Here is a 24,818-nt window from a genome sequence, read left to right as displayed (position 1 = left end):
GAGCAGGAGCTTGCTGGGGCAGGAGGGGAAGGACAGTCCAAGAACAGAGGTATGCAAGAGTGTCTATACTTTATTATTACAAGGGAGTTAATAAGGGAAGTACATACTGTAAGAAACCATATAGAGAGAGAAAACTATGTATTTTGGTCTCTTTAAGATTCTCTGATTCTAGTTTTCATTTCTAAAATGAGTACATTTTTAACTTTATTTTATTATAAATAATGTATATTTTATGACTAGTCAAGTATTTAATTCTAGGATAACAATCTCATTCATTTAGTTAAACCACAGTTACTTTTTCCCTGTTGTTTCTCAATCATTTTTACTATGTCTGTTTATATTAAAATGATCTTGTGAATTTGACTGTAACTGATGATGAGGCAGGACTGGAGCCCAGACACAGTGGAGGTGGGAAATAGATGTGGCTGGAGACAACATTGAAAAGACGGGAAATCCACTTCATAAACTAACCCTCTACTCTGCAGAATTTTTAACCTAGAGTTTAAAAATAATTATTTTTATAAGATTCTATTTCTAAAAATTCCATTTGTAAACAATTCTTCAGAAGTATGTTTGTTGCAGCAAGAAAGGTTATATGGACCATCTCCCACCCTTATATATTCAGGGTCAATATATATTAATAAACAGTGTAGTAAACATGTTCTTTTATCAGGATTAAAATGTATGATTTTTAAGTTTCTTTTAAAGCCAAAGTATTGTGTTGATGCCAAAAAAATTAAACAATGACTTTAAATTAATCACCCTTTATTAATAAAACAGACATGCCTGATGCTAGGGCCTGATTCTGATTTTGTTGACATTCTCATAAATACCTTTTGAACTGTGGTGTTGGAGAAGACTCTTGAGAATCCCTTGGACTGCAAGGAGATCCAACCAGTCCATCCTAAAGGAAATCAGTCCTGAATATTCATTGGAAGGACTGACGCTGAAGCTGAAATGCCAACACTTTGGCCACCTGATGCGAAGAACTGACTCGTTGGAAAAGACCCTGATGCTGGGAAAGATTGAGGGCAGGAGAAGGGGATGACAGAGGATGAGATGGTTGGATGGTGTCACCAACTCGATAGATATGAGTTTGAGCAAGCTCCGGGAGTTGGTGAAGGACAGGGAAGCCTGGCGTGCCACAGTTCATGGGGTCACAGAGTCGGACACAACTGAGTAACTGAACTGACACTTTTCTCCTATTGTTTCTCAGTCATTTTAACTGTATCTGTTTATAATAAAATAATCTTGTGAATATGACCATAACCGATGATGTACAGCATATATTAAATCACATTGAACAATAACTCTTTTTTCTCAAACTTTAGAAGATACTCCAAGTCTTAAGAAGTAGCCATTGGACTGTCTGCTGGAATTACTTGTCACACAATGGTCTTTTGATTCCTCATAGTATCTACTCTCAGCAATGCCATGGTCCACAGAGAATTTTAAAGTAGAGAAAAATAATAGTGCCTATTAAAAACGTATATACTTTAGGTGTCAACCGTTATCTTCTTTTAGCATAAGTGTCTTCACTGTGCCTTAGGCCTTTGCCAGCCCCGAGTGCCAGGGATAGTGGGAGCAGAGCCCTTCTCAGCTAAACTGCGCTACACGGGCCCCGAGGACTCAGAGTACACGAACCTCATCAAGCTCACCGTCACGATGCCCCACACAGACGGTAGGTGACTGCGTAAGCAAAGCGTGGAGATGGCTTGGGTTTCTCTTTCCCTGGTTTATTTTACTGAATACAGGCAGAGCTCATTTCATTGCACTTCACAGATACTCCGGTTTTTACAAGTTGAAGGTGGGTGGCAACCCTGCTTCCAGCAATGTTGGCACTGTTTTCCCAACAGCATCTGCTTGCTTCACATCTCTGTGCCGCATTTTGGTAATTCTCTCGATATTTCAAACCCTCTGCCAGCATAAAGATTTTGATTCACTGAAAGCTCGGGTGATGGTTAGCATTTTTCAACAATAAAATATTTTTCAGTGAAGGTGGGTCCATTGTGTTTTAGATGTGACGCTATTACACACTTTACAGTATAGTTGCACTGGGAAATGAAAAAATTCATGGAACTCACTTCATTTTTATATTCACTTTATTGCGGTGATCTAGAACCAAACCTGTGGTATCTCTGAGGTCTGCCTGTTTTCTGAATAACCAAGTGTACAATAAATGCTCAGTTTACATTAAGTTTCAAGTCTTGCTTCTTTTGAGTGTATTTTGCTATCTGTCTGCCCAGTTTTATTTTTTCTGACAATTTCAGTGTTTAAAATTAGGTAAGTGTCATACATGTCACAACACAATGAAACAAAGCTTTGGTTGATGTGGTTTTACAAAATGGCATAGTGTGCCTTCAAAACTCTTGAACTTAGACTTACATTAAAGCACATGATATCTCAGTCCCTGCCTTCAACATCTATTTGCTTTTTCATAGCAAGAATCTCATAAATCTCTGCCAATATTTATTGCAACAACTAAGACATTTCTTAGGCATTAAAATAAGATAAAAATACCCCTAACAATGTTAAATTCTGTGTTCATTTTCTCTGGATAGCGAAGTGCAGCGAGAATTTCTGAGTCAGTAACTTTATCCACACTTTAGGAACATTTCCCAATGTACAGAAGACAGTTTCATATTCTATTCCTCTTAATTCACTTTATATCTAAAGTATATAAACATTAATTCTATTAGTTGGTACATTAGTTATAGTTTAAGTAGCTAATGGACAGGAAGCTTTAGGCAATATTAGGCAATATTATATATATCTGCTGCTGCTAAGTCACTTCAGTCGTGTCTGACTCTGTGCGACCCCATAGATGGCAGCCCACCAGGTTCCTCCATCCCCGGGATTCTCCAGGCAAGAACACTGGAGTGGGTTGCCATTTCCTTCTCCAATACATGAAAGTGAAAAGTGAAAGTGAAGTCGCTCAGTCGTGTCCGACTCTTAGCGACCCCATGGACTGCAGCCCACCAGGCTCCTCTGTCCCTGGGATTTTCCAGGCAAGAATACTGGAGTGGGGTGCCATTGCCTTCTCCAGGGGATCTTCCCAACCCAGGGACTGAACCCTGGTTTCCTGCATTGCAGGCAATTCTTTACCATCTGAACTGTCACTGCTCACTTAGCTTTTCAAGAGATAAAGAGATTATAAAGCAAGTGTTCAAAGCCCTTTGCTGTTGGTGAAAATGGTAACAGTGATTATCACAATTCCTTGTAGGCATGCTCCCTGTAATCTCTACCAAAGAGCTTTCCAACTTTGAGCTCACACTCAGCCCTGATGGTACCCGTGTTGGAAACCACAAGTGCTCCAACCTCTTGGATTACACCGAAGTAAAGACCCACCACGGTTTCTTGACTGATGCTACCAAAAATCCAGAAATAATTGGAGAGACTTATCCTTACCAGTACAGCTCATCTATCAGAGGCTCCAATACCTTACGCTTCTACCGAAACCTGAACCTAGAGGCCTGCTTATGGGAGTTTGTTAGCTACTACGACATGTCCGAGCTGCTCACTGACTGTGGAGGGACCATTGGAACCGATGGACAGGTATGGACATTTAACATCTGAGCTTTGGTCACTGGACAAACCGGTTGGACAGAAGTCCCAGCTTCTGTTTTCCATCTTGGTGATGGAGGTTACTGGGCACAAGAAAGAGTAGGTGATTGGCACGAGTGCTATAAAAATCCATGTCTATTTCTAGAAATCTATGTCTTTTTTTAAGCAATGGGTCAGTAGCATTATCTTTGGATTGAAAGGACACCATATAACTATGCTGTAAGCTCCAAATCTACTCTGATATTATAAAACTGCAAATACTAATTTCTCTTCGAAGTATACATTTGCATTTTTTGTGTTGTGTTCCAGATGCCTGGGATGTATCATGAACCATCTAAAGTAAGGATTTAGTCCCCAAAGTCAGTCCAGTTTTTCTCCCTCCTTACTTTCTTCTTTACCTACCATCTATCTTTCTCTCCTTCTGCCTCCATTGTGCCTCCTTTATCTTTCTAGTTTTCTCCCCTTTTCTTCCTTATTTGGTTCATCACTAACATAGTCCATCACTAACATAGTCAAAAGTATTTTCATTTAAAGCTTACTGTTATTTCTACTCTACAATTACTTATTCCTCTTCATACTACACAGGCAGACATTTATACATAAAAATAGACACACATACACACACTCCACCCCCCATCACCACCACCATCAGCAGCAAAGTTGTTATTAAAATGGTGGTGAAGCAAGGTCTTCATTAGCAGTTATAACAGAGAATCTAAAATATATAGGGTGTAGCTTAGATTTGAAATGAGTATTTTAATTAAAACTCTTGCTCCGTCCTACCGGGCTGAACAAAAGTTTATATAAGTAGGCTTATACTTTAAACTAGGGCTTCCCAGGTGGCGCTAGTGGTAAAGACCCTGCCTGCTAATGCAGTAGATGTAAGAAATGTGGGTTCAATCCCTGGGTCAGGAAGATCCCCTGGAAGAGGCACAGCAACCCACTCCAGTATTCTTGACTGAAGAATCCCATGGACAAAGGAGCCTAGCAGGCTTAGCACACATGCATACATTAAAGTGTCAAATGGTATCCAGAATAATCTTGTCTTTCAAAATTTAACCATGAGTCTATATTTCTTTCTGTGCTATATTCCTGTGATGTTAAAATATAAGAAAACTAGTAGTAAGGGGAATGTAGATCATAACTGTGGGTTTACCCCCAGAGCAAAGCTGTAAACCTGGAGCAGTTCTGCTGGTGTTGATGTCGAATGGCCATGTATTTTATGTCTGGGATCTATTGGACTCCAAGGATGTGAGACTTTATCTCTACATCCTCCAAAAGCAACAAATGCCCAGAAACTTGCTTGAATTACTAAAAATCCCAAGTAAGAACACCAACAGGAAGACAGTATAGAAGGGTGTAAAGAGCCTGCATATTGATATTTAGCAAATGCAGACCTAAAGTTGGCTCTGACATTTTCTAGCTCCGTCTTCTTGGGCAGGTTACTTAAACCCTCATAAGTGTTACCTCTTCAAGTCGCTCTTTGCCACCTGGAAGAAACATGAAAGAAACAAAGTCCTATCCCCAGAATAAAGACTCACGTTGACACATCTACATCAGCCTTTTTCTTTAGAGGACAAGTATCTCCAGTCTTTTGATTGTCCCTTACAGAGCCTGTTTTTGATGCATTATTAAATCATTCCTGTGTTCTGTCTGGATGCTCTTCTCTCTGGATCTTGCCAGAGTCATGGGCTCTACTGGCATAAACACAATGGGACATAGTAATAGGATTCCACTGTTGTTCTGGTTCTTGTTTTTTAAAAAGCTTTTCGTACCATGGAGCTTCTCTGTAGATCTTATCGAGTCTATGGTCACTTTTTAGTCTCAAGAATGTTTTCTATCTTCTCTGCAAAATGGCAGTACTTTTCTATCTTTTATGCATGCAGTCCAGACAGGCTTCCCTCCTGAAAAGCCTGCAGTTACCCTGGCTCAGTCACGTCAGTTGTGTCCGACTCTTTGGGACGCCATGGAGTGTAGCCCGCCAGGCTCCTCTGTTCATGGGATTTTCCCAGCAAGAATACCGGAGTGGGTTGTCATTTCGTACTCCAGGATCTTCCTAAGCCGTGGATCGACCCTGCATCTCCTGCATTGTAGGCGGATTCTTTACCAACTGAGCCATCAGGGAAGACAATAATAGTATAGCTAACATCTGTTTAATGCTTACCTTATACCTGTCATCATGTCTAAGTACCTTACGTTTTTCCACTAAATCTGCCCTCACAAAAACACTATGAGACAAATATGATTTTTTTTCCCTTTTTGGAGATGCTGAAGCAAAGAGAATTCAAATAACTCATCCCAATTCAATTTGTTTGTAAGCCTCTGCTCTTAACCACATCATGATACTTATCTGGACATTTATTTGAGTGAGTTCAGTGTCATTTAGTTGGGTGAACATGAGGAATGGTTATGGTCACAGATGAAATTGCAAGAAAGACAAACTTTGTTCTCCGTTCCTTAAACAAGAACAGAAATAAGCCCGGGTCTGTTTGTCTTCTGCCAATACCGCATCTCCCTGGCCAAGCAGCAAATAGATGTGCCTTTCTCTCTTCTAGTCCTTTTCTAGACTTGCCAACTTAGATCAAGGTAATCACTATGCAAACCAATTTTACTAAGTGGTAATTGCTTCTGCCAAGAACAACATGATGAAGGACCGATTTTTATCTTTCATGTTCTTAGTAGCAAGAGCTACTGCCTGGAAATATTGCCAGGTCTCTGCATTTTTCTCTGTGACTAAAAAGCTGTTTTGTAGCACACTTTTAAAGGTTTCTGGTTTGTCTAACCTCCCAGCTTCAAGTTATTTAACTTACAAGACAGAGTTGCCAAACTGAAAGAATCACATGAAATATCCAAGATAGTTCTCTGTTAACAGCAAATGAAGTTTTATTAAGTTTTATTCAGTTTGATTACAACTAGTTTTAGCTAATATTAAGACTTGTTCTGCTTTTTCTGTCTTATTCATTGTGGCTCAACAGTAAAAAAAAAATCCGCCTGCAATGCAGGAGATGTGGGTTCAGTCGCTGGGTCAGGAAGATCAACTAGAGTAAGTTATGGCAACCCACACCAGTATTCTTGCCTGAAAAATCCAATGGACAGAGGAGCCTAGCAGGCTACAATATAAAGGGTTGCAAAAAGACACAGCTGAGCACACACGCACACAAGACTGGTTCTGCATTTTCTATCTAATTTATTGCCACTTATTCATTAAAGAAATATTGAATAAGCACCTACTCTGTGCCAGGGTCTGTATGGGTACCCGGTGAGGACATCAAACACAGACGTTAAACTCCCTCCAAGTCGAGTTACAGGAGTTAAATACTCACTCTTATAAAAGTTAACAATTTACTTTCCAACAAAAAGAAATTTGGAATTTCTCTAATGATAGTCAATGCTAAAATCCCTCTTAATAGTTAGTTTCTAAAATGTAAAAGCAGATTCAGCAGGAAGAGAGAAATAGAGATAAATTGAAAATTATTCTGCTCCATCGTTTTGTGTGACCTCGTTTATGAATAAACTTTTAAATTGTTTGGGTGAAACAATGAAAAACACTAGTGATGCAAAATAGTCATTAAAGTTGAACTAAATTTTTAAACTGTTGGATTCTTTTGGAGACTTTCTCTTGTAAACGACTTCTCTTAAGACTAAAAGATCTCAGTTCATTCCACCTTTCACAGCCTGGTCAGCAGCATTGAAAGGTCAGAGGTTTAACTCTCACCTTATTAGCAACAGATAACATTATTCAAGGAGAATGAACAAGTTGCAGAAATTCAACTTCAATCACATGAAATGGCAGTTTACTCATGAAAAGACATAATATAATTCTGGAAAAGTATGCATGTTTTTTCTTAGTTGTTTTGATCAGTGGAATACTTTTCCTTTAAAAAAAAACAAAAACTGTTTGATTTAGAAACATACACCCCTGAGGCTAGAATCTACTTTAGAAGTCATCTCTTTCCATCCCATTATTTTCCACTTAGCACACCAATTTACTCTTAAAAAAAAAAATTGTAAGCCACTCTAAATCATTTTGTGAGAAATAGCAAGAAGAATCCAAAATGTATAAATTTCATGAAGTACATTGCTTCCTATGTTGTCAAGCTTGTCAATATGTTTAGTGATGTAGGTTTTTTTGTTAGTGAAAGTAAGGATAGTTCTATGGAAAGCTGGGAAACCAAAAGTTTACAAAAGAACTCACTCCTTATCCACAATCACTGTACACAGGCATATTTTCTAGTCTCTTTTCAATATGTATATGCATTTTAATAGTAACGGCATATTATTTATACTCTTTGGTTATGGCTTTTTAATTTAACATATTATAATCCTTTTCCTCCTTGACAAGGAAAATTCGTCCCAGACATGATTTTTTCTATGGTTTTAGATTTTACTAACTTATTGGCTGTTCCGGGTTGTTGTCGCTGTGCGGGCTTTTCTCTAGTTGCAGCGAGCAGGGCTCCTCCCTCGCTGCGGAGCACAGGCTCCAGAGCGTGCAGGCTGCAGTAGTTGTGGCACGCTGGCTTAGTTGCTCCGCAGCATGTGGGGTCTTTCTGGGCCAGGGATTGAACTCGTGTCTCCTGCATTGGCAGGCAGATTCTTTACTGAGTCCCCAGGGAAGCCCTTATGTTTATTTGTGTATTTTCAGCTGCACTGGGTCTTCGTTGCGGCGCACGGGCTTTCTCTTGTTGCAGCGAATGGGGGCGACTCTCTAGTTGCAGTGTGTGGGCTTCTGCAGTGGCTTCTGTTGTTGCAGAGCACAGGCTCTAGGGTGCACAGGCTCAGTAGTTGTGGTGCGTGGGCTTAGCTGCCCTGTGGCATGTGGAATCTTCCTGAACCAGAAATCGAACCCGTGTCACTTGCATTGGCAGGCCGATTCTTAACTACCAGATCACCAAGGGAGTCCTTCATAAACATGATTTTTGGTTACTACTTGATCTTTCATATTAAAAAGCAAAGACATTACTTTGTCAACAAAGGTCCGTCTAGTCAAGGCCACAGTTTTTCCAGTGGTCACGTATGAATGTGAGACTTGGACTATAAAGAAAGCTGAGCACCAAAGAATTGATGCTTTTGAACTGTGGTGTTGGAGAAGACTCTTGAGAGTCCCTTGGACTGCAAGGAGATCCAACCAGTCCATCCTAGAGGAGATCAGTCCTGGGTGTTCATTGGAAGGACTGAAGTTGAAGTTGAAACTCCAATACTTTGGCCACCTGATGTGAAGCGCTGACTCATTGGAAAAGACCCTGATGCAGGAAAAGATTGAGGGCGGGAGGAGAAGAGATGACAGAGGATGAGATGGTTGGATGGCATCACCGACTCAATGGACATGAGTTTGGGTGGACTCTGGGAGTTGGTGATGGACAGGGAGGCCTGGCGTGCTGCGGTTCATGGGGTCACAAAGAGTCAGACACGACTGAGCGACTGAACTGAACTGAACTTGATCTTTCACCTTGTTGGCATGCCATCATAATTATTTAACCATTCTTCTATTATTGGTCATTTAGATTATTTCTGATTCTACTATTGTAATGTCCTATAGAGTTGTCCTAAAGAATTTGTGGACTAGTATTGACTCCTCCTTGTTTCAAGGTCCCTCATTCATCTCTGATACCACAGTTGTTCAGAAAGGCGTCTAATGGGACAGATGCCAAGATCTCCGTCCAAGTGTTCCTGGATGTGTAGACTGCTATTACTCAAGAGACCTTGGCTAAGAGTTCTGACTTGTTCAAACAATGTCCTCCACTGAGTAGCTAAGTACACACTTTATTGAGACTTCAAGCTATTGAGATCTATGAGCTGTTCTTACACATTCACACACACCACCATCTTGATGGTATAGACATGTGTCTGTCAACAAAAGCAGCAACAGAAAAAAAATCTCAACCAGTGGGAAATCCTCAAGTAAGATTCTAACAACTCTGGCTCAGTTTCCTTTGACATAAGCACAAGTCACATATCCCACACAGAATATCATGGCTATCACGTATCCCACATAGAGTATCATGACTATTGATACATGACTGTCAAATATTTTAAAATGATTGTTGTTTTCAATGTGTGCTCTAATTAAAAGACCTCAGGTAGAAGAGTCTAATCTGTGCTGTCCAATACGGCAGTCATTAGCCATGTGTAGCCATTGAGCATTCAGAATGGGGTTAGTCCAAAATGGGATGTGCTGTGCATGTAAAATTCATACCAGGTTTCAAAGACTTGGTGCAAAAATAATAATAATAATTTAAAATATTACATTAAAATTATGTTTATTGATGGCATATTAAAATGTAGTATGTTTGATGTACTGGATTAAGAAAATTAACTGCTCATTCACATGATATTTAGAAGTTAAATGAATGCATTGCATTCTTCATTTTTATAGGAATGAACAGGTAAATGACCTGAATGATCTACCTAGTTCCATTTAGGTTCCAATTCCTTTAGACAGAGATTCTAAGCTGAGAAGAAGATGCAATAAGATGCTGATTCCACATCCAGAAACAATTAAACTCTAGTTTACCAGTGAAATCAAATGAAATCAAGAAGAAATAGTAAGGGAGCTGTACACCAAGTAACTTGTCCCTAGGACGTCAATGTTAGTTTTCTCCAAAATAGCACACTTGGTAACATTTGATGGATAGTGTGTAATGTAGGCAAAATTATTCTTTTAGTTTAATTGGGAATCCATGTCTGCAGCCTATTTTTTAATGAGTGTTTATTAAAATCACAGGATGAAACAGTCATCTTAATTACTCGTGGCATATGGATTAGCAATCACTCTCCATTACACTGTCAGGGTGTTAAAACTGCACTTCAAGATCAATTTCTCAATGACTGCAAGAATAGCAAGTCCTAGAAAATGCTATCTTAAAAGACCTCGACGTAAAGCCCCTCTTCTGCTGGCTACCTTAGAAGATAATGGGGAGTATTAGCTACTACACAGCTGAGAATCAAATAATCCACAGCTTGGTGGATGGTTTTCTTTTATTTATTTTTGATTGTGCTTGGTCTTGGTTCCTGGTCAGGCTTTCTTTAGTTACAATGCAAGGGCTTCTCGTTGAGGTGGCTTTTCTTGTTGTGAAGCACAGACTGTAGGGCACAGGCTCCATAGTTTTGGTGCACGGGCTTAGTTACTCCACAGCAAGTGGGATCTTTTCTTTCTGGATCAGGGATCGAACCTGTGTCCCCTGCATTGGCAGGTGGATTCTTTACCATGAGGGAAGCCCCAGATGGTTTTCATTTGATACATTTTTGTTCGTGATTCAGGTGGTCATTTTGTGATTTGAGGAGTTTACTTTTAACTCCATGAAAACATGATAAATGAGAGTTTATCATGTTTTTAATTATTCAGTAACTCACATGTGTGATTCCTATTGCCAGCTCAACATAGAAGGAGAAATAGATATATCAGAAAACCTGACTCAAACTTGTGAGCAGTATGATCTGACCTAAGCCCATTTCCTCATGTATAAGAAGAAGATAGTTGTCTTTGCCCTGCTATTCTTCAGGGCTATTCTGAGAATTAAGGATGATAACCTTTGGTAGGTGATCATAAGACAACGCTCAGCTTTGGAATATAATCAAGTGTGAAAGAGTAGAACAAGCATGGGCCAAAGACTGGTATTTGTTACTGGCAGGGCTACTCCAGGAGGACGTGGGAAATTTCTGTTGGGAAATTTGCTTTATTTCTTTCAGTCTTAACTCTCCTGTCTCTATCCTTCACCCCTCTATCCATTCATTCAGTCATTCACACATACCTATAAATACAATTATGGGAGAGAATGAAAATATTGAGTAGCTTTATTTGGGAACCCAACACAATGTCAGTGGTAGGCGCTCAGTACATAATTATTTATCCTCCATGACCCCAATCCAAAATTAAGTGAGGGGGCAGTAGTGTTGTCAATGCTCTCATTTCTTTTCCTCGATGATTAACTCAAAATCTTCAGATAAGTGAAAGGAGAAAATGGCTTGTACAAAATTAAGTGTGTTTAATTAACCCCAGATGGTGCTGATAGACATAATTGTATTGTTTTAGGTCCTAAACCTCGTGCAGTCCTACGTGACTCTCCGAGTCCCTCTGTACGTCTCCTATGTGTTCCACTCCCCCGCTGGGGTCGGAGGCTGGCAGCATTTTGACTTGAAGTCCGAACTCCGTCTGACATTCGTGTATGACACTGCCATCTTGTGGACCGATGGAATTGGCAGCCCCCCAGAAGCTGAACTCCAAGGTGAGTTAACAGAAACTTGGAAAATTAACATTTTTCTTACCTGTATGAATGACTTAAGTGACATTTTTACTGCAGCTAAAAATAAGAGAAGCAACTTTCAATAATTTTACTGTTATTGTTCATACTTTAAAATAATTTCATTTTGTCATGGAAAAATCTATTTTAACTAAATTATATCAATGCCTTAAATTTTTGCATTTGTGACTATTAAATATAATGTCCATTTAAGGTAATTAATCGCTCATGCGGTACTCAACACAATCTATCTCTCCCTCTAGATTTTAGATAATGGATGGAGGAAGTTCCAATTGAAAGAAAAGAAAGAATTCAGAGAAAAACTTCCACATTTTTGTTTCTGAAAGTGAGAGAGGCATTTTAAAGCCTAGTATAAATTGTGTCCCAGATTCTATTTCTGGGTTTACAGCTAACTAGCTGTGTGATCTCAAACATATTGCTTAATCTCTGGCACTCAACTTCTTATGAAAGATAGACTAGACTTCTAATATTCTTTCAGTTTAAAAATTCTATTATTTTGTAATACTTAAGCTGAATGCCTTGGAAGAGTGGTGGTGTGAGCCACTAACTGTTGGGCCCCAAAATCATTTGCCCCAAATAATAACTTAGTTTCAATCTCAGTGTCAGAACCATAATTCAAAGTCCATAAGCATAAAGTAAATTACTCCATTGGTAGAATTAATGCTGTTTCTTTTCAAGCACATACTGCTGTTCTGGTTCCTTGCATGTCTGACCATCATGACCTTTTATGAGCCAGAGAGAAAATACTGTTGATATTTTTTCAAAAATCTCAAAATCTATTATCTTAAAGAGATTCAGTTCAGTTCAGTTCAGTCGCTCAGTCATGTCCGACTCTGCGACCCCATGAATCGCAGCATGCCAAGCCTCCCTGTCCATTACCAACTCCCGGAGTTCACTGAGACTCACATCCATCGAGTCAGTGATGCCATCCAGCCATCTCATCCTCTGTTGTCCCCTTCTCCTCTTGCCCCCAATCCCTCCCAGCATCAGAGTCTTTTCCAATGAGTCAACTCTTCGCATGAGGTGGCCAAAGTACTGTAGTCTCAGCTTTAGCATCATTCCTTCCAAAGAAATCCCAGGGCTGATTTCCTTCAGAATGGACTGGCTTTAAGATTACCTTAAGGCTATGTGAAAGGTAATATGATCACCCTGAACAAACCTTTTAGATCCCTGCAAATGTTTTAATCCCATATCTTGCCTTAGAAATGTATATTTAAGTGAATCTTACTGCAGATTCATCGCTCAGTTCTCAGCTTCCACATAAGAATCTCAGGTTACCTTCTTATACCTGGAGCCAACTTTGATCAACTTGCTAAATTTCTTAGGAAGCCTTTGGAGTTTTCATCAAGCCTATAACATTTGGAATTATTCTGGAGAACAAAAACCTGTTTCCACCTACATGTGCAGATCTTCAAAGTCTGACCAGTTCATTCTGTCTCTCATTTACAGTTTAATTTATGTAGACCAAAGCTTCAAAAATACTTTGGCCTATTGTCGTCAATCCATATATTTCATATGGACCTCACTCGTATGACCTAATTCTATTTTGCCTGCCTGCCAGACAATTCTTCTTGTTAGAAAAGCAGAACAAAATAAGAATACTTCTGTCTCTCTGATCACTTAGAATTTTTCTGATAATACCCTTTGGCTAGAATACTTAAACATGAGATGAATCTGAATTTGGCTTTGGAAGAAACTCCATACGTTTGGAGCTGCTGGTCACCAATATTTCCACTCCTGTGAATCGTCCCATCCTAGGTTCTCTCTACCCAACCAGCATGCGCATCGGTGAAGAGGGGCGTTTGGTCGTGAACTTCAAGACAGAGGCTCAGTTCCATGGCTTGTTTGTGCTGTCACATCCTGGTAAGCCCCATTACCCACAAACAGCCACTCTGCAGACAAAAAAAGAAGATAGGTTTTCCATATTTGCATGTGTTTCCACATGCTTACCTATGAGCTTTGAAGCCCTTAATTTCAAATGAATTGTGTATGTGCGAGTATCTACATGAGGGCTTGATCACTGTTCAGCTATATGTCTCATAAACTACAAAATCATCACTGTAGACTTCTAGAGGAAATACCAAAAGATTAAAGTTAATTTAAACGAAAATTCTATCGGGAGTTCCCTAGTGGTCAAGATCCAACATTTTCACTTCCGTGGCCCAGGTTCAATCCCTAGTCAAGGAATAGAGATCACAAGCCACGTGGTATGGCCAAAAAAATAAATTAATTAAACAAAAGAAATAAAAGAAAAATCTACCAAGTTAATTAAGAGGAATTTTCCTTTAGATAGAGAGCATAGCTATAACATTCCCATTCTCTACTTTAAATGCATTGTTCAGAAATTTGACCATTTATTCAGCAAGCACAGCTCTTTTCCAGGTATTGTAAGAGACCGTTATAATGGTGTCAGAAGTAGCATTTCTCTATGATACCTAGTTTCAGACATGTTAACTTTCTAAAGTATTAGCTACGTAATTTTACTAATTTGGCAGATTGTGCTATACATATCAATAATGTGGCAGTCACTAATGTCCTATGTTTAAGCTTTTCTAAAAATTCCATTTCATCAGAAATAACTTCTTATTCGACTTCACATTACTAAACTGGCTTGCACATTTTACTGGTGTGCCAACTCATGTCAGATTGGAAGGGGGAAATAGTTCACGTACTGTCTTCTGTGTCCTTCCTTTTTCTGGATCCAAGCTCTAAACAAAAAAGAGGTTAAGCCTGAAGACACAGGAAGAGAAAGATGGTTTGCTGTAATTTTGTGAGTCTGAGTTCCGAAATACAGAACCAAAAAGAATCATTTAGCTTTATTGCAGCTGACTGTTTTGCAAAATGAGGATTTCCTGGTCTTTTCAGTGTCCTTCTGCATGTCTACCTTTCTAATAAACTGAGTCTTTGTTTAGACACGATTGAGGCAATCTAATTAAAATTAGACTCCATTTATAAATTGGGTTTTCCCGGATCTGTCTACCCAGATGCGAGTAGACTGAGGTTCACTTCATAGCTTCAGTGCACAATGACTGCATTCATATCAGCCTTTATTGAACTGCTGTGCCTCCCTGGAAAGTAGCCTTGAACCATCTGAGCATTTCTGTACGATTATTTTTTGGCAGAATAATAGAGTGGAAAAAGCACCGCATTAGGAATGAGAAGGCACATATGCCAGCTGTGTGATCCGGAGAGAGTCACACAGTCACTCTTAGTCCATTTCTTTATCTGAGAAATGAGGATAATTATACCAACTTTGTAGGCTTATTATAAGAATACATGCAAATAAGGTATCATAAGGCACTTTGAACACTCTAAACTGTTATGATCCTTTTAACCACTAGACCATTATTGTTGTTGGCAATTTTCTAGCATCCTTCACAAGCTCAATGATCATGTCAGTCGATCATCCAGGTCTAACGTTTTCCCTGCGTCTCATAAGAAGTGAACCAACCTATAACCAGCCAGTCCAGCAGTGGAGCTTCGTATCTGACTTTGCAGTAAGTGACTAAGACTCTTCATTTGTCTTTGTTACTTCCTTTGATTGCGCCTCAGATTTTTAAGTGAAAAGCACAAACTCTCTGCTCCTTAAAGGTCCGTGACTACTCGGGGACCTACACAGTAAAACTGCTGCCATGCACCACCCCATCCCATCAGGAATTCCGCCTGCCTGTCACCTGCAACCCCAGAGAGCCTATCACTTTTGACCTTGACATCCGCTTCCAACAGGTGTGTCTCATAGAATGCTTTTTCCCGTGTGTACGTGTGTGTGTTAGTTGCTCAGTCATGTCTGACTCTGCGACCCCATGGACTGTAGCCTGCCAGGCTCCTCTGTCCATGGGATTCTCCAGGCAGGAATACTGGAGTGAATTGCCATTCCCTTCTCCAGAGGATCTTCCAGACCCAGGGATCAAACCCTGGTCTCCTTCATTGTGGGCAGATTCTTTACGGTTTGAGTTATAGGGAAGTCCCTTTTCCCATGTAGAAGCCCTTTGTTAAAGGCATAGTTTACTTTTATCAGTTAAAAAAAAAAAATTCTTACCCAGTGACTTCAATTCTTGCATGCTGAGAAAAAAGGAAGTCAGGCAGTAAGGGAGCAAGAGGGGAAAGAAAGAGGAAAGAATTGCCCTTTATTCCTTACTGGTTCAGTATATCAAATCCACAGTTTAAGAGTCTGTAAGGGTTACTGTTTCTTATGTGATCTGGTCTCCTCTGGAGTCTGCTACCTTGGAGATTTGAGTCTTTTCCCCAGAGTTCTGCACTTCTTTGTCTTGCTCTTGATCATTGAGGAGAATGAATATCCTGTCATTTACGCCGCCTCAAAGTACCAAATCGTCAATATGCATTAAAAGAAATATGAGAAAATCTTTTGCCCAAGAACTTACACTAAATGTTGGCCCTTCCACTGACCGAGATATTTATATATCCTTTATATATATATAAAGGGTATGTATACATATCCTTTATATATCCCAATTTGTATATCCTTTATATATATAAAGGATATGTATATACATCCTTTATATATCCCAATAAATCAGTGGAAATAAGCTCAAGCAATGCTAGTTAGTCCCATTTAAAAAATGATTTAACCCTGGAACTTCCCTGGTGGTCCAGTGGTTAAGGCTTCAGCTTCCAATGCAGGGGACGCAGGTTTGATCCCTGGTCAGGAAGCTAAGATCCCACATGCCTAGCAGCCAAAAAAACCAGAACATAAAAAACAGAGGCAATATTGTAACGAATTCAATGAAGACTTTAAAAATGACCCACATCAAAAAAGTGTTTTAAAAAATGGTTTAATGTTGACCATTTTGCCTTCTTAAGAAGGACAAAGCCAGTGTCATAATTCCTTAAGTCGGTTTGGTTGGACATGAACACTGATCACAGTGCAGAGTTTAGTGTTTTTTATGCCAGGGGACAGCGCATGTGTGTTTCTGCAAATAATGTGTTTGTGCACCACCAGAACCATCAACAACACATAAGAGGGCTTTTACACTTGGTTTTAGGTCAGTGACCCAGTGGCGGCTGAGTTTAGCTTGAACACCCAGATGTACCTCCTCTCCAAGAAGAGCCTCTGGCTGTCTGACGGATCCATGGGATTTGGGCAGGAGAGCGACGTTGCCTTTGCAGAAGGTATCACTTTACAAACGAGAGGCCTGCTCTGTCTGTTTGCCATTGTGTCTGTTGTCCTTTGCTTTATTGGGATTGTGATTGAGGGGGACAATTACAAATTATTTTATGGTTTTGAGAATGTAACTGGGTCTTTATCATTTTGGCAGGGATGGGGGAGGGGTCATTGAAACTGGATATGTATTTAATGTGCTTTGCGACTCCATAGACTATAGCCTTCCAGGCTTCTTTGTCCATGGGATTCTCCAGGCAAGAATACTGGAGTAGGTTGGCATTTCCTTCTCCATGGGATCTTCCTGACCCAAGGATCAAACCTACATCTCCTGCATTGGCAGGTGGATTCTTTACCACTGAGCCACCTAGGGATCCAGATATATGTTACAGGATGAATTTTGTTCTCAGAAAATCAACCTTTATTTCCCTTAGTGAAGTGAAAGTCTCTCAGTCATGTCTTACTCTTTGCAACCTCATGGACTATACAGTCTATGGAATTCTCCAGGCCAGAATACTGGAGTGGGTAGCCTTTTCCTTCCCCAGGGGATCTTCACAACCCAGGGATCGAACCCAGATCTCCCGCATTGCAGATGGATTCTTTACCACCTGAGCCACCAGGGAAGCCCACGAATATTGGAGTGGGTAGCCTATCATGTCTTCAGGGGATCTTCCCAACCCAAGAATCAAATCGGGGTCTCCTGCATTGCAGGCATATTCTTTACCAACTGAGATTTCCCTTAACTAAGCTGAATGCCAAAGAATTGATGCTTTTGAACTGTGGTGTTGGAGAAGACTCTTGAGAGTCCCTTGGACTGCAAGGAGATCCAACCAGTCCATTCTAAAGGAGATCAGTCCTGGGTGTTCTTTGGAAGGAATGCTGCTAAAGCTGAAACTCCAGTACTTTGGCCACCTCATGAGGAGTTGACTCATTGGAAAAGACTCTGATGCTGGGAGGGATTGGGGGCAAGAGGAGAAGGGGACGACAGAGGATGAGATGGCTGGGTGGCATCACTGACTCAATGGACGTGGGTTTGGGTGAACTCCGGGAGTTGGTGATGGACAGGGAGGCCTGGCATGCTGCAATTCATGGGGTCTCAAAGTGTCAGACATGACTGAGCGACTGAACTGAACTGAAGTGATTTTTGAAACAAGTCTGGAATTTTTTCCTTGGATGTTTTTTGTTTTGCAAGTTCAGTTCAGTTCAGTCGCTCAGTCGTGTCTGACTCTTTGCGACCCCATGAATTGCAGCACACCAGGCCTCCCTGTCCATCACCAACTCCCAGAGTTCACTCAAACTCACATCCATAGAGTCAGTGATGCCATCCAGCCATCTCATCCTCTGTCGTCCCCTTCTCCTTCTGCCCCCAATCCCTCCCAGCGTCAGAGTCTTTTCCAATGAGTCAACTCTTCACATGAGGTGGCCAAAGTACTGGAGTTTCAGCTTTAGAATCAGTCCTTCTAAAGAAATCCCAGGGCTGATCTCCTTCAGAATGGACTGGTTGGATCTCCTTGCAGTCCAAGGGACTCTCAAGAGTCTTCTCCAACACCACAGTTCAAAAGCATCAATTCCTCGGTGCTCAGCTTTCTTCACAGTCCAACTCTCACATCCATACATGACCACTAGAAAAACCATAGCTTTGACTAAACGGACCTTTGTTGGCAAAGTAATGTCTCTGCTTTTAAATATGCTATCTAGGTTGGTCATAACTTTCCTTCCAAGGAGTAAGAGTCTTTTAATTTCATGGCTGCAATCACCATCTGCAGTGATTTTGGAGCCCCCCCAAAAAAGTCTGACACTGTTTCCACTGTTTCCCCATCTATTTGCCATGAAGTGACGGGACTGGATGCCATGATCTTCATTTTCTGAATGTTGATCTTAAAGCCAACTTTTTCACTCTCCTCTTTCACTTTCATCAAGAGGCTTTTTAGTTCCTCTTCACTTTCTGCCATAAGGGTAGTATCATCTGCATATCTGAGGCTATTGGTATTTCTGCCAGCAATCTTGATTCCAGCTTGTGCTTCATCCAGCCCAGCGTTTCTCATGATGTACTCTGCATATAAGTTAAATAAGCAGGGTGACAATATACAGCCTTGACGTACTCCTTTTCCTATTTGGAACCAGTCTGTTGTTCCATGTCCAGTTCTAACTGTTGCTTCCTGACCTGCATGTAGGTTTCTCAAGAGGCAGGTCAGGTGGTCTGGTATGCCCATCTCTTTCAGAATTTTCCACAGTTTACTGTGTGTTGCACACACTCAATATTTCATACACCCAAGTACATGAGAATGTAGCTCATGGGTTAGGATTGTGTCTGTCTTGTTTAGTGATATATTCCCAGAACCTAGCAAAATGCCTAGTACACACAGTAGGTGTTCAGTAGTGGCCGTGAAATAGATGAGGAAATACCAGGGAGTTTCATTAAACCCTCCTTTAAAAGCAAACAAAGCTAATTTGGCTTTGTTTGGTGTTTTCATTTTTGTGTTATCCTATAATGATTTTCCTACATCTTGCCAACTAATAATGTATTGTGTAAACTGGGCTTAAACTACAACGGGATGTTATGAATGTTAAGTTATGAGCCATGCCTCGAGGTTATTCCCACTGGCATGTAAAGGTCAATAAATCTTCAGTACTTGTGGTCATCTGCCAAGTGGTCCTATCTGAGGCCTGGGAGTGGACGAGACCCTGAAGCTCATGCAGACAGTCCTTCAACATTTGATACCAGATTAGAAAGAGAAGGGAATATTATTGTTATTGTCATTATTGTCATAAACTGTTTGCTGCGTCACAGAGACACACCATATCCCTTAATAGAAAGGACATTGCCACATGTCTGTTGCAGGTGATATCATTTATGGTCGGGTCATGGTGGATCCAGTCCAGAATCTAGGTGATTCCTTTTACTGCAGCATTGAAAAGGTGTTTCTGTGCACCGGGGCTGACGGCTACGTTCCCAAGTACAATCCAACGAACGCAGAATACGGCTGCTTGGCTGATTCACCTTCACTCTTATATAGATTTAAAATTGTGGTAAGTGCTCTGACCCAAACAATGCACCAGATTAGACAGTCAAAGTTAATTGTTTCTGTCTTCTATTTTAAAACAAAAGCATCTTTTAAAAATGAAACCAAATGGTGATCTTTTACGGTAAAGGGTACTTGCACAAAACTAATAGGAAAACCTCCTGTGTTCGCAAACGTTGGCATTATCCACAGCAATCCTCGTTTTCCTTATTGCCTAAAGGACAAAGCTCAACCAGAGACACAAGCCACCAGCTTTGGAAATGTCCTGTTTAATGCCAAACTGGCAGTGGATGACCCTGAAGCTATCCTCTTAGTGAATCAGCCTGGATCTGATGGATTTAAAGTCGACTCAACACCACTCTTTCAGGTGAGCCAGAAACAAGGTTCCTTACAATAGCTGTGCAATCACATGCAAGCCACTTAACATTGGAATGCCTCAGACATTTCCCAGATAAGAGGCAGTAATTGCCGTATTGTGTAGAGTTCATGTGAACTTTGAGTAAGATAATGTATGTAAACCGCTCCGGACCGTCCTGAGTGCATCATGCTGCTGCTAAGTCACTTCAGTCGTGTCCAACTCTGTGCAACCCCATAGACGGCAGCCCACCAGGCTCCTCTGTCCCTGGGATTCTCCAGGCAAGAACACAGGAGTGGGTTGCCATTTCCTTCTCTAATGCATGAAAGTGAAAAGTGAAAGTGAAGTCGCTCAGTCGTGCCCAACTCTTAGCGACCCCATGGACTGCAGCCTACCAGGCTCCTCCGCCCATGGGATTTTCCAGGCAAGAGTACTAGAGTGAGGTGCCATTGCCTTCTCCGAGTGCATCATGAACATTCCATAAACGTTAGCTATTATTATGTTTATCAATATATTCATCATGTTTTATGTCTATATGTAATGAAGACCCTTATTCAGCCCAGAGTATAAATCTAAACCTGTTGGTTAGGAACTCTGGTGGTCTTCTTCAAAATCTCCTTTCATTTGACTTTTTATGACTGTCTTTATTAGAGTGATCTTAAATGAACAGCTGGACTCAGAAAAACTATTGTGCACAGCACAGAAATCTCCATTCTTCATAGACCAAAATAAGAAGAGCTAACCTAGAGACAGAAGGTAGAAAGATACCCAGGAGACCATAACATTGAGCAGACAAATGAGACAAATTCAGAGATGTGTTCATATTGTGAATCCTTGGGGTAGCACGTGCATCTTTCAGGATGTTTACTGAAAATTGACCAAATAGGATGGGCTGGAGAAATATATTACCCTTATTCCACTAAGGGTTTCTCTTGTGGCTCAGCTGGTAAAGAATTCACCTGCAATGCTAAAGACCTGGCTTCGGTCCATGGGTTAGGAAGATCCCCCGGAGAAGGGAAGGACTACCCACTCCAGTGTTCTGGCCTGGAGAATTGAATGAACTCTATAGTTCATGGGGTCGCAAAGAGTTGGACACGACTGAGCAACTCTCACTTCACTATTTTGCTAAAGAGGGAATTTAAGGAAGCATGTCTGTTATCCTGAATCTTTTCAAATAGGAAGTCAAAGTATGATTTTTTAAAAATATTTACTTGTTAATTTATGTATTTGACTGTGCCAGGTCTTAACTGTAGCAAGCAGGATCTTTAGTTCCAGCATGTGAACTCTGAGTTGCGGCATGCAGGATCTAGCTCCCGGACCAGGGACTCAACTCAGGCCCCTGCATTGGGAGCACATAAACTGAGCCACCAGGACCAGGACCACCAGGGAAATCCTGACTTTTTGTTTGTTTGTTTTTATTGTTAGCCCTCAAAGCATTTGACCTGAAGTCAAATCCTGAAGTCTTTGAAGAACCTTCTTTTCACAGACCCTGAAAAAAGCAGAAAAAGTTTTCTATGGCCTTATATGTAAATACACAGCAAGACACACTAGAAAAAGAGTTCTGAGCTTCAGAAAGTCTTACCTCTAGCCCTGCCTCTGATTCTAACTAGTTCAATGATATTGGGCAAGTCACTTAACTGCTATGGATTCTCATTTGCTCATTTTTAAACTTTTTTTAATTGTTAAATTTTTATATGTTTTTAAAGGTTACTGTCTCATTTACAGGTATTAATATTACAAGATATTGGCTCTATCTCCATGTCATACAGTACATCCTTATTGCCTATCTTGCATCCAATAGTTTTTTCATCTCCCACTTCCCAATCCTTATGTTGACCCTCCCCTCTGCTGGTAACCACTCATTTATTCTCTGTGTCTGTGTCATCCACTCATTTTTTAAGTGAATACGTTAGACTGTGTGGTCTGGAGTTCTCTGCAGCCCTGACAGATATTTACCTGCACATGTTCCCTTAAGAGTTGCACAGAGTATTTTACAGAGTGCTTTACACAAAGCCTTGCACAGACTACACATATAGCGATATTAAATATATTAATTCTGCAGACTAAATTAAATGATTATTCATGATCTCTGTTATGAATTTCTCTTGCAGAGAGTTGTGAATTTTTAGATTGCCCTAGGATTAAATTTTCTAATGAGTAGAATTGTGTTTCTAGGTTGCTCTGGGTCGAGAATGGTACGTACACACCATCTACACAGTAAGATCGAAAGACAGTGCCAACCGAGGCATTGGCAAACGCAGCGTGGAGTACCGGTACCACTCTTTGGTGGGTCAAGGGAAGCCCCAGGCAGCTACCAAGAGCCGGAAGAAGAGGGAGATCAGAAGCAGCCCTCCGCTGGCGTGGGAAATCGGGGCTGAGAACAATCGGGGAACGAACATCCAGCACGTCGCCCTGGACCGCAGCAGCAGGAAGCAGATCCTTCACGGGAGGGTTTCCCCTGACGGCGTCCTCCCCCGGGAGCTCAACAGTCCCAGCTCTGAGGTCAGCCTGCTCACGGTGGTGGGGGGCGTCGTGGTGGGACTCCTGGCCGTCATCCTCACTGCCGTCACGGTGAGGATGCACCAGGGCAGGAAGGGTGCCAGGAGGAAGGATGCACCCAAGGACCCCGGCAGCCGTGAGCCCATGATGCCCTCAGTGAGCCACCACAGCGACAGCTCGGAGGTTTGATGGCTGCAGGGGAAACCCAGCCTTTTCCTCCAGTGCCCAAGAAAAGACAATCAAAACCAACCCAGTGCTTCTGTCGACAGCAGAGAATTGGGGACTTCTGTGACAAAGCTGCTCAGAGGACCTGCCTGTACTAGTGAACATTGACTGGCATTCTGTCTACTCATTCAGGCATCAGAGGACACCTTCAGACCATAGACCACATCTTTCCTCTTGCCCAGAAGGCATCAAGTGCATATCCAGGTGTACACAGAGCCATGGTAGGCGGCGACGAATGTACTCACCTTAGGCATTTTCTCTACGCAGTGGAGATGAACCTGGTGCTCACAGACTCCTTCAGAAACTTAACAGGAGTCTCTTGTTGCTATGTTGGTGTGAATCTTGAAGGTGCAATTATCACACTGTTTATTCATTACATAACATTTTAGTACTCGAAAGGTTTTCATCAGTAGTCTTGAAGAATGATAAACACATTGTTTATGGTGACAAGTTTTCTAATAGGCGAAGACAGCATGGAATTATGACCAAGGGTAGCTCAACCCACAAATCACCTTTTTTTCCTACTTGAGAGGGAGTGGAAGGAAAGATAGAGGGCAAGTAGCTCAGCTACTTGCATTTGCTTTGTTCCTCATCTTCGTCGGATCCTGCTTGTTTCATTTGCTTATTTAATTTTAAATTAAACCAAAGAATATGTTGAGTCTGGAGAAGATGGTTGAAGAGAGACTGCTCTGTTTGGGTACATAGTAAGAAATAGTAGAGTTCTTGTGTAATAATATACCTTATTGGTGCTCATTTGTGGGACATGAGAAGGATGGTGACAGTTTGATGATGAAGAAATGCCATAGAGTTAGATCCCCATTTACAAGACAATGTTCTCGAAGAACTGAGCCTAGATGTTTGCAGTATTTAACCCATAAATGATAAGGAGAAATGTCATTATGATGGTGAAGGGAGAAAGTGGTATTTATTAATATAATATGTTTAACCAAAGTGCCTCTTACGTATACTTTATAGAATAAAAGAACATTTTGACAATGACACATGAGGTTAACCCTCACAATAGCATTACACAATGAGGTCCTAAATGTAAATTGTCCAGAAGGCATTTTATTAGCTTCCTAAGCAGCACCTGGTCCAAACAACGGGAATCCCTTCAACCGTCATTCCAGAGATGATCTTAGAGATGGCCAGCATCACTGATCATATTCTTCTTCTTCTTTTTTTGGCCATGCCACAAGGCATGCAAGATCTTACTTCCCCAACCAAGGATCGAACCTGTGCCCCCTGCAGTGGAAGCTCAGAGTTCTAACCACCGGACCACCAGGGAATCACCAATCATATTCTTCTTTGATCAAAGAAGAAAGCTTCAGCTCTCTGACATCTTCAGTTCTGTGAAATGAACTGCATTGCAGTCCATCTCAGTATCTAAAAATACTGTTTCCAGGGTTAAAAACCAAGGAACTTGAGTGAGCTTATTTGAAAAGCCTCCCATTGTCTTTCTGAGAAATATGGTTTCACCAAATAGCAGAATTTTCAGTTGATAAGGGAATATGTCAGTAGTTTAGTGACCAATCTTCCAAAAGTTAGTACATGTATTTCAAGCAGAAATAGGTCAGCAGGAAAAGAACCTGACCTAAAGACTCCCTCTCAAGTGCTGTCTGGGATTCCCTCTCATGCCTAGGTATAATCTGGCCAAGCTGGACATTCTGGTGGACTGGAGATTTTTAGAAGGTCAACGACTCAGTCAGTAAAGAAACCGCCTGCAATGCAGGAGATGCAGGTTCAATCCCTGGGTTGGGTAGATCCTCTGGAGC

The 24,818-nt window shown here is 41.0% G+C and overlaps 1 protein-coding gene across 1 annotated transcript in view; it reads left to right on the top strand.

The window, feature by feature from the left end:
- The window catches only part of FREM2 (FRAS1 related extracellular matrix protein 2), a 152,929-nt gene extending 128,111 nt beyond the window's left edge, over positions 1-24,818 (top strand). Inside the window, exons 15-24 of the mRNA XM_027557360.1 lie at positions 1,550-1,681; positions 3,224-3,555; positions 11,594-11,786; positions 13,581-13,685; positions 15,192-15,319; positions 15,414-15,548; positions 16,826-16,952; positions 19,784-19,971; positions 20,185-20,331; positions 22,495-24,818. Coding sequence (XP_027413161.1) covers positions 1,550-1,681; positions 3,224-3,555; positions 11,594-11,786; positions 13,581-13,685; positions 15,192-15,319; positions 15,414-15,548; positions 16,826-16,952; positions 19,784-19,971; positions 20,185-20,331; positions 22,495-23,007 — 2,000 coding nt within the window. The 3' untranslated portion in view covers positions 23,008-24,818. The remainder of the gene's footprint in view (positions 1-1,549; positions 1,682-3,223; positions 3,556-11,593; positions 11,787-13,580; positions 13,686-15,191; positions 15,320-15,413; positions 15,549-16,825; positions 16,953-19,783; positions 19,972-20,184; positions 20,332-22,494) is intronic.

Source organism: Bos indicus x Bos taurus, chromosome 12, assembly GCF_003369695.1.
Source record: "Bos indicus x Bos taurus breed Angus x Brahman F1 hybrid chromosome 12, Bos_hybrid_MaternalHap_v2.0, whole genome shotgun sequence".
Classification (NCBI taxonomy): Eukaryota; Metazoa; Chordata; class Mammalia; order Artiodactyla; family Bovidae; genus Bos; species Bos indicus x Bos taurus.
This window is presented reverse-complemented; position numbering and strand designations above follow the sequence as displayed.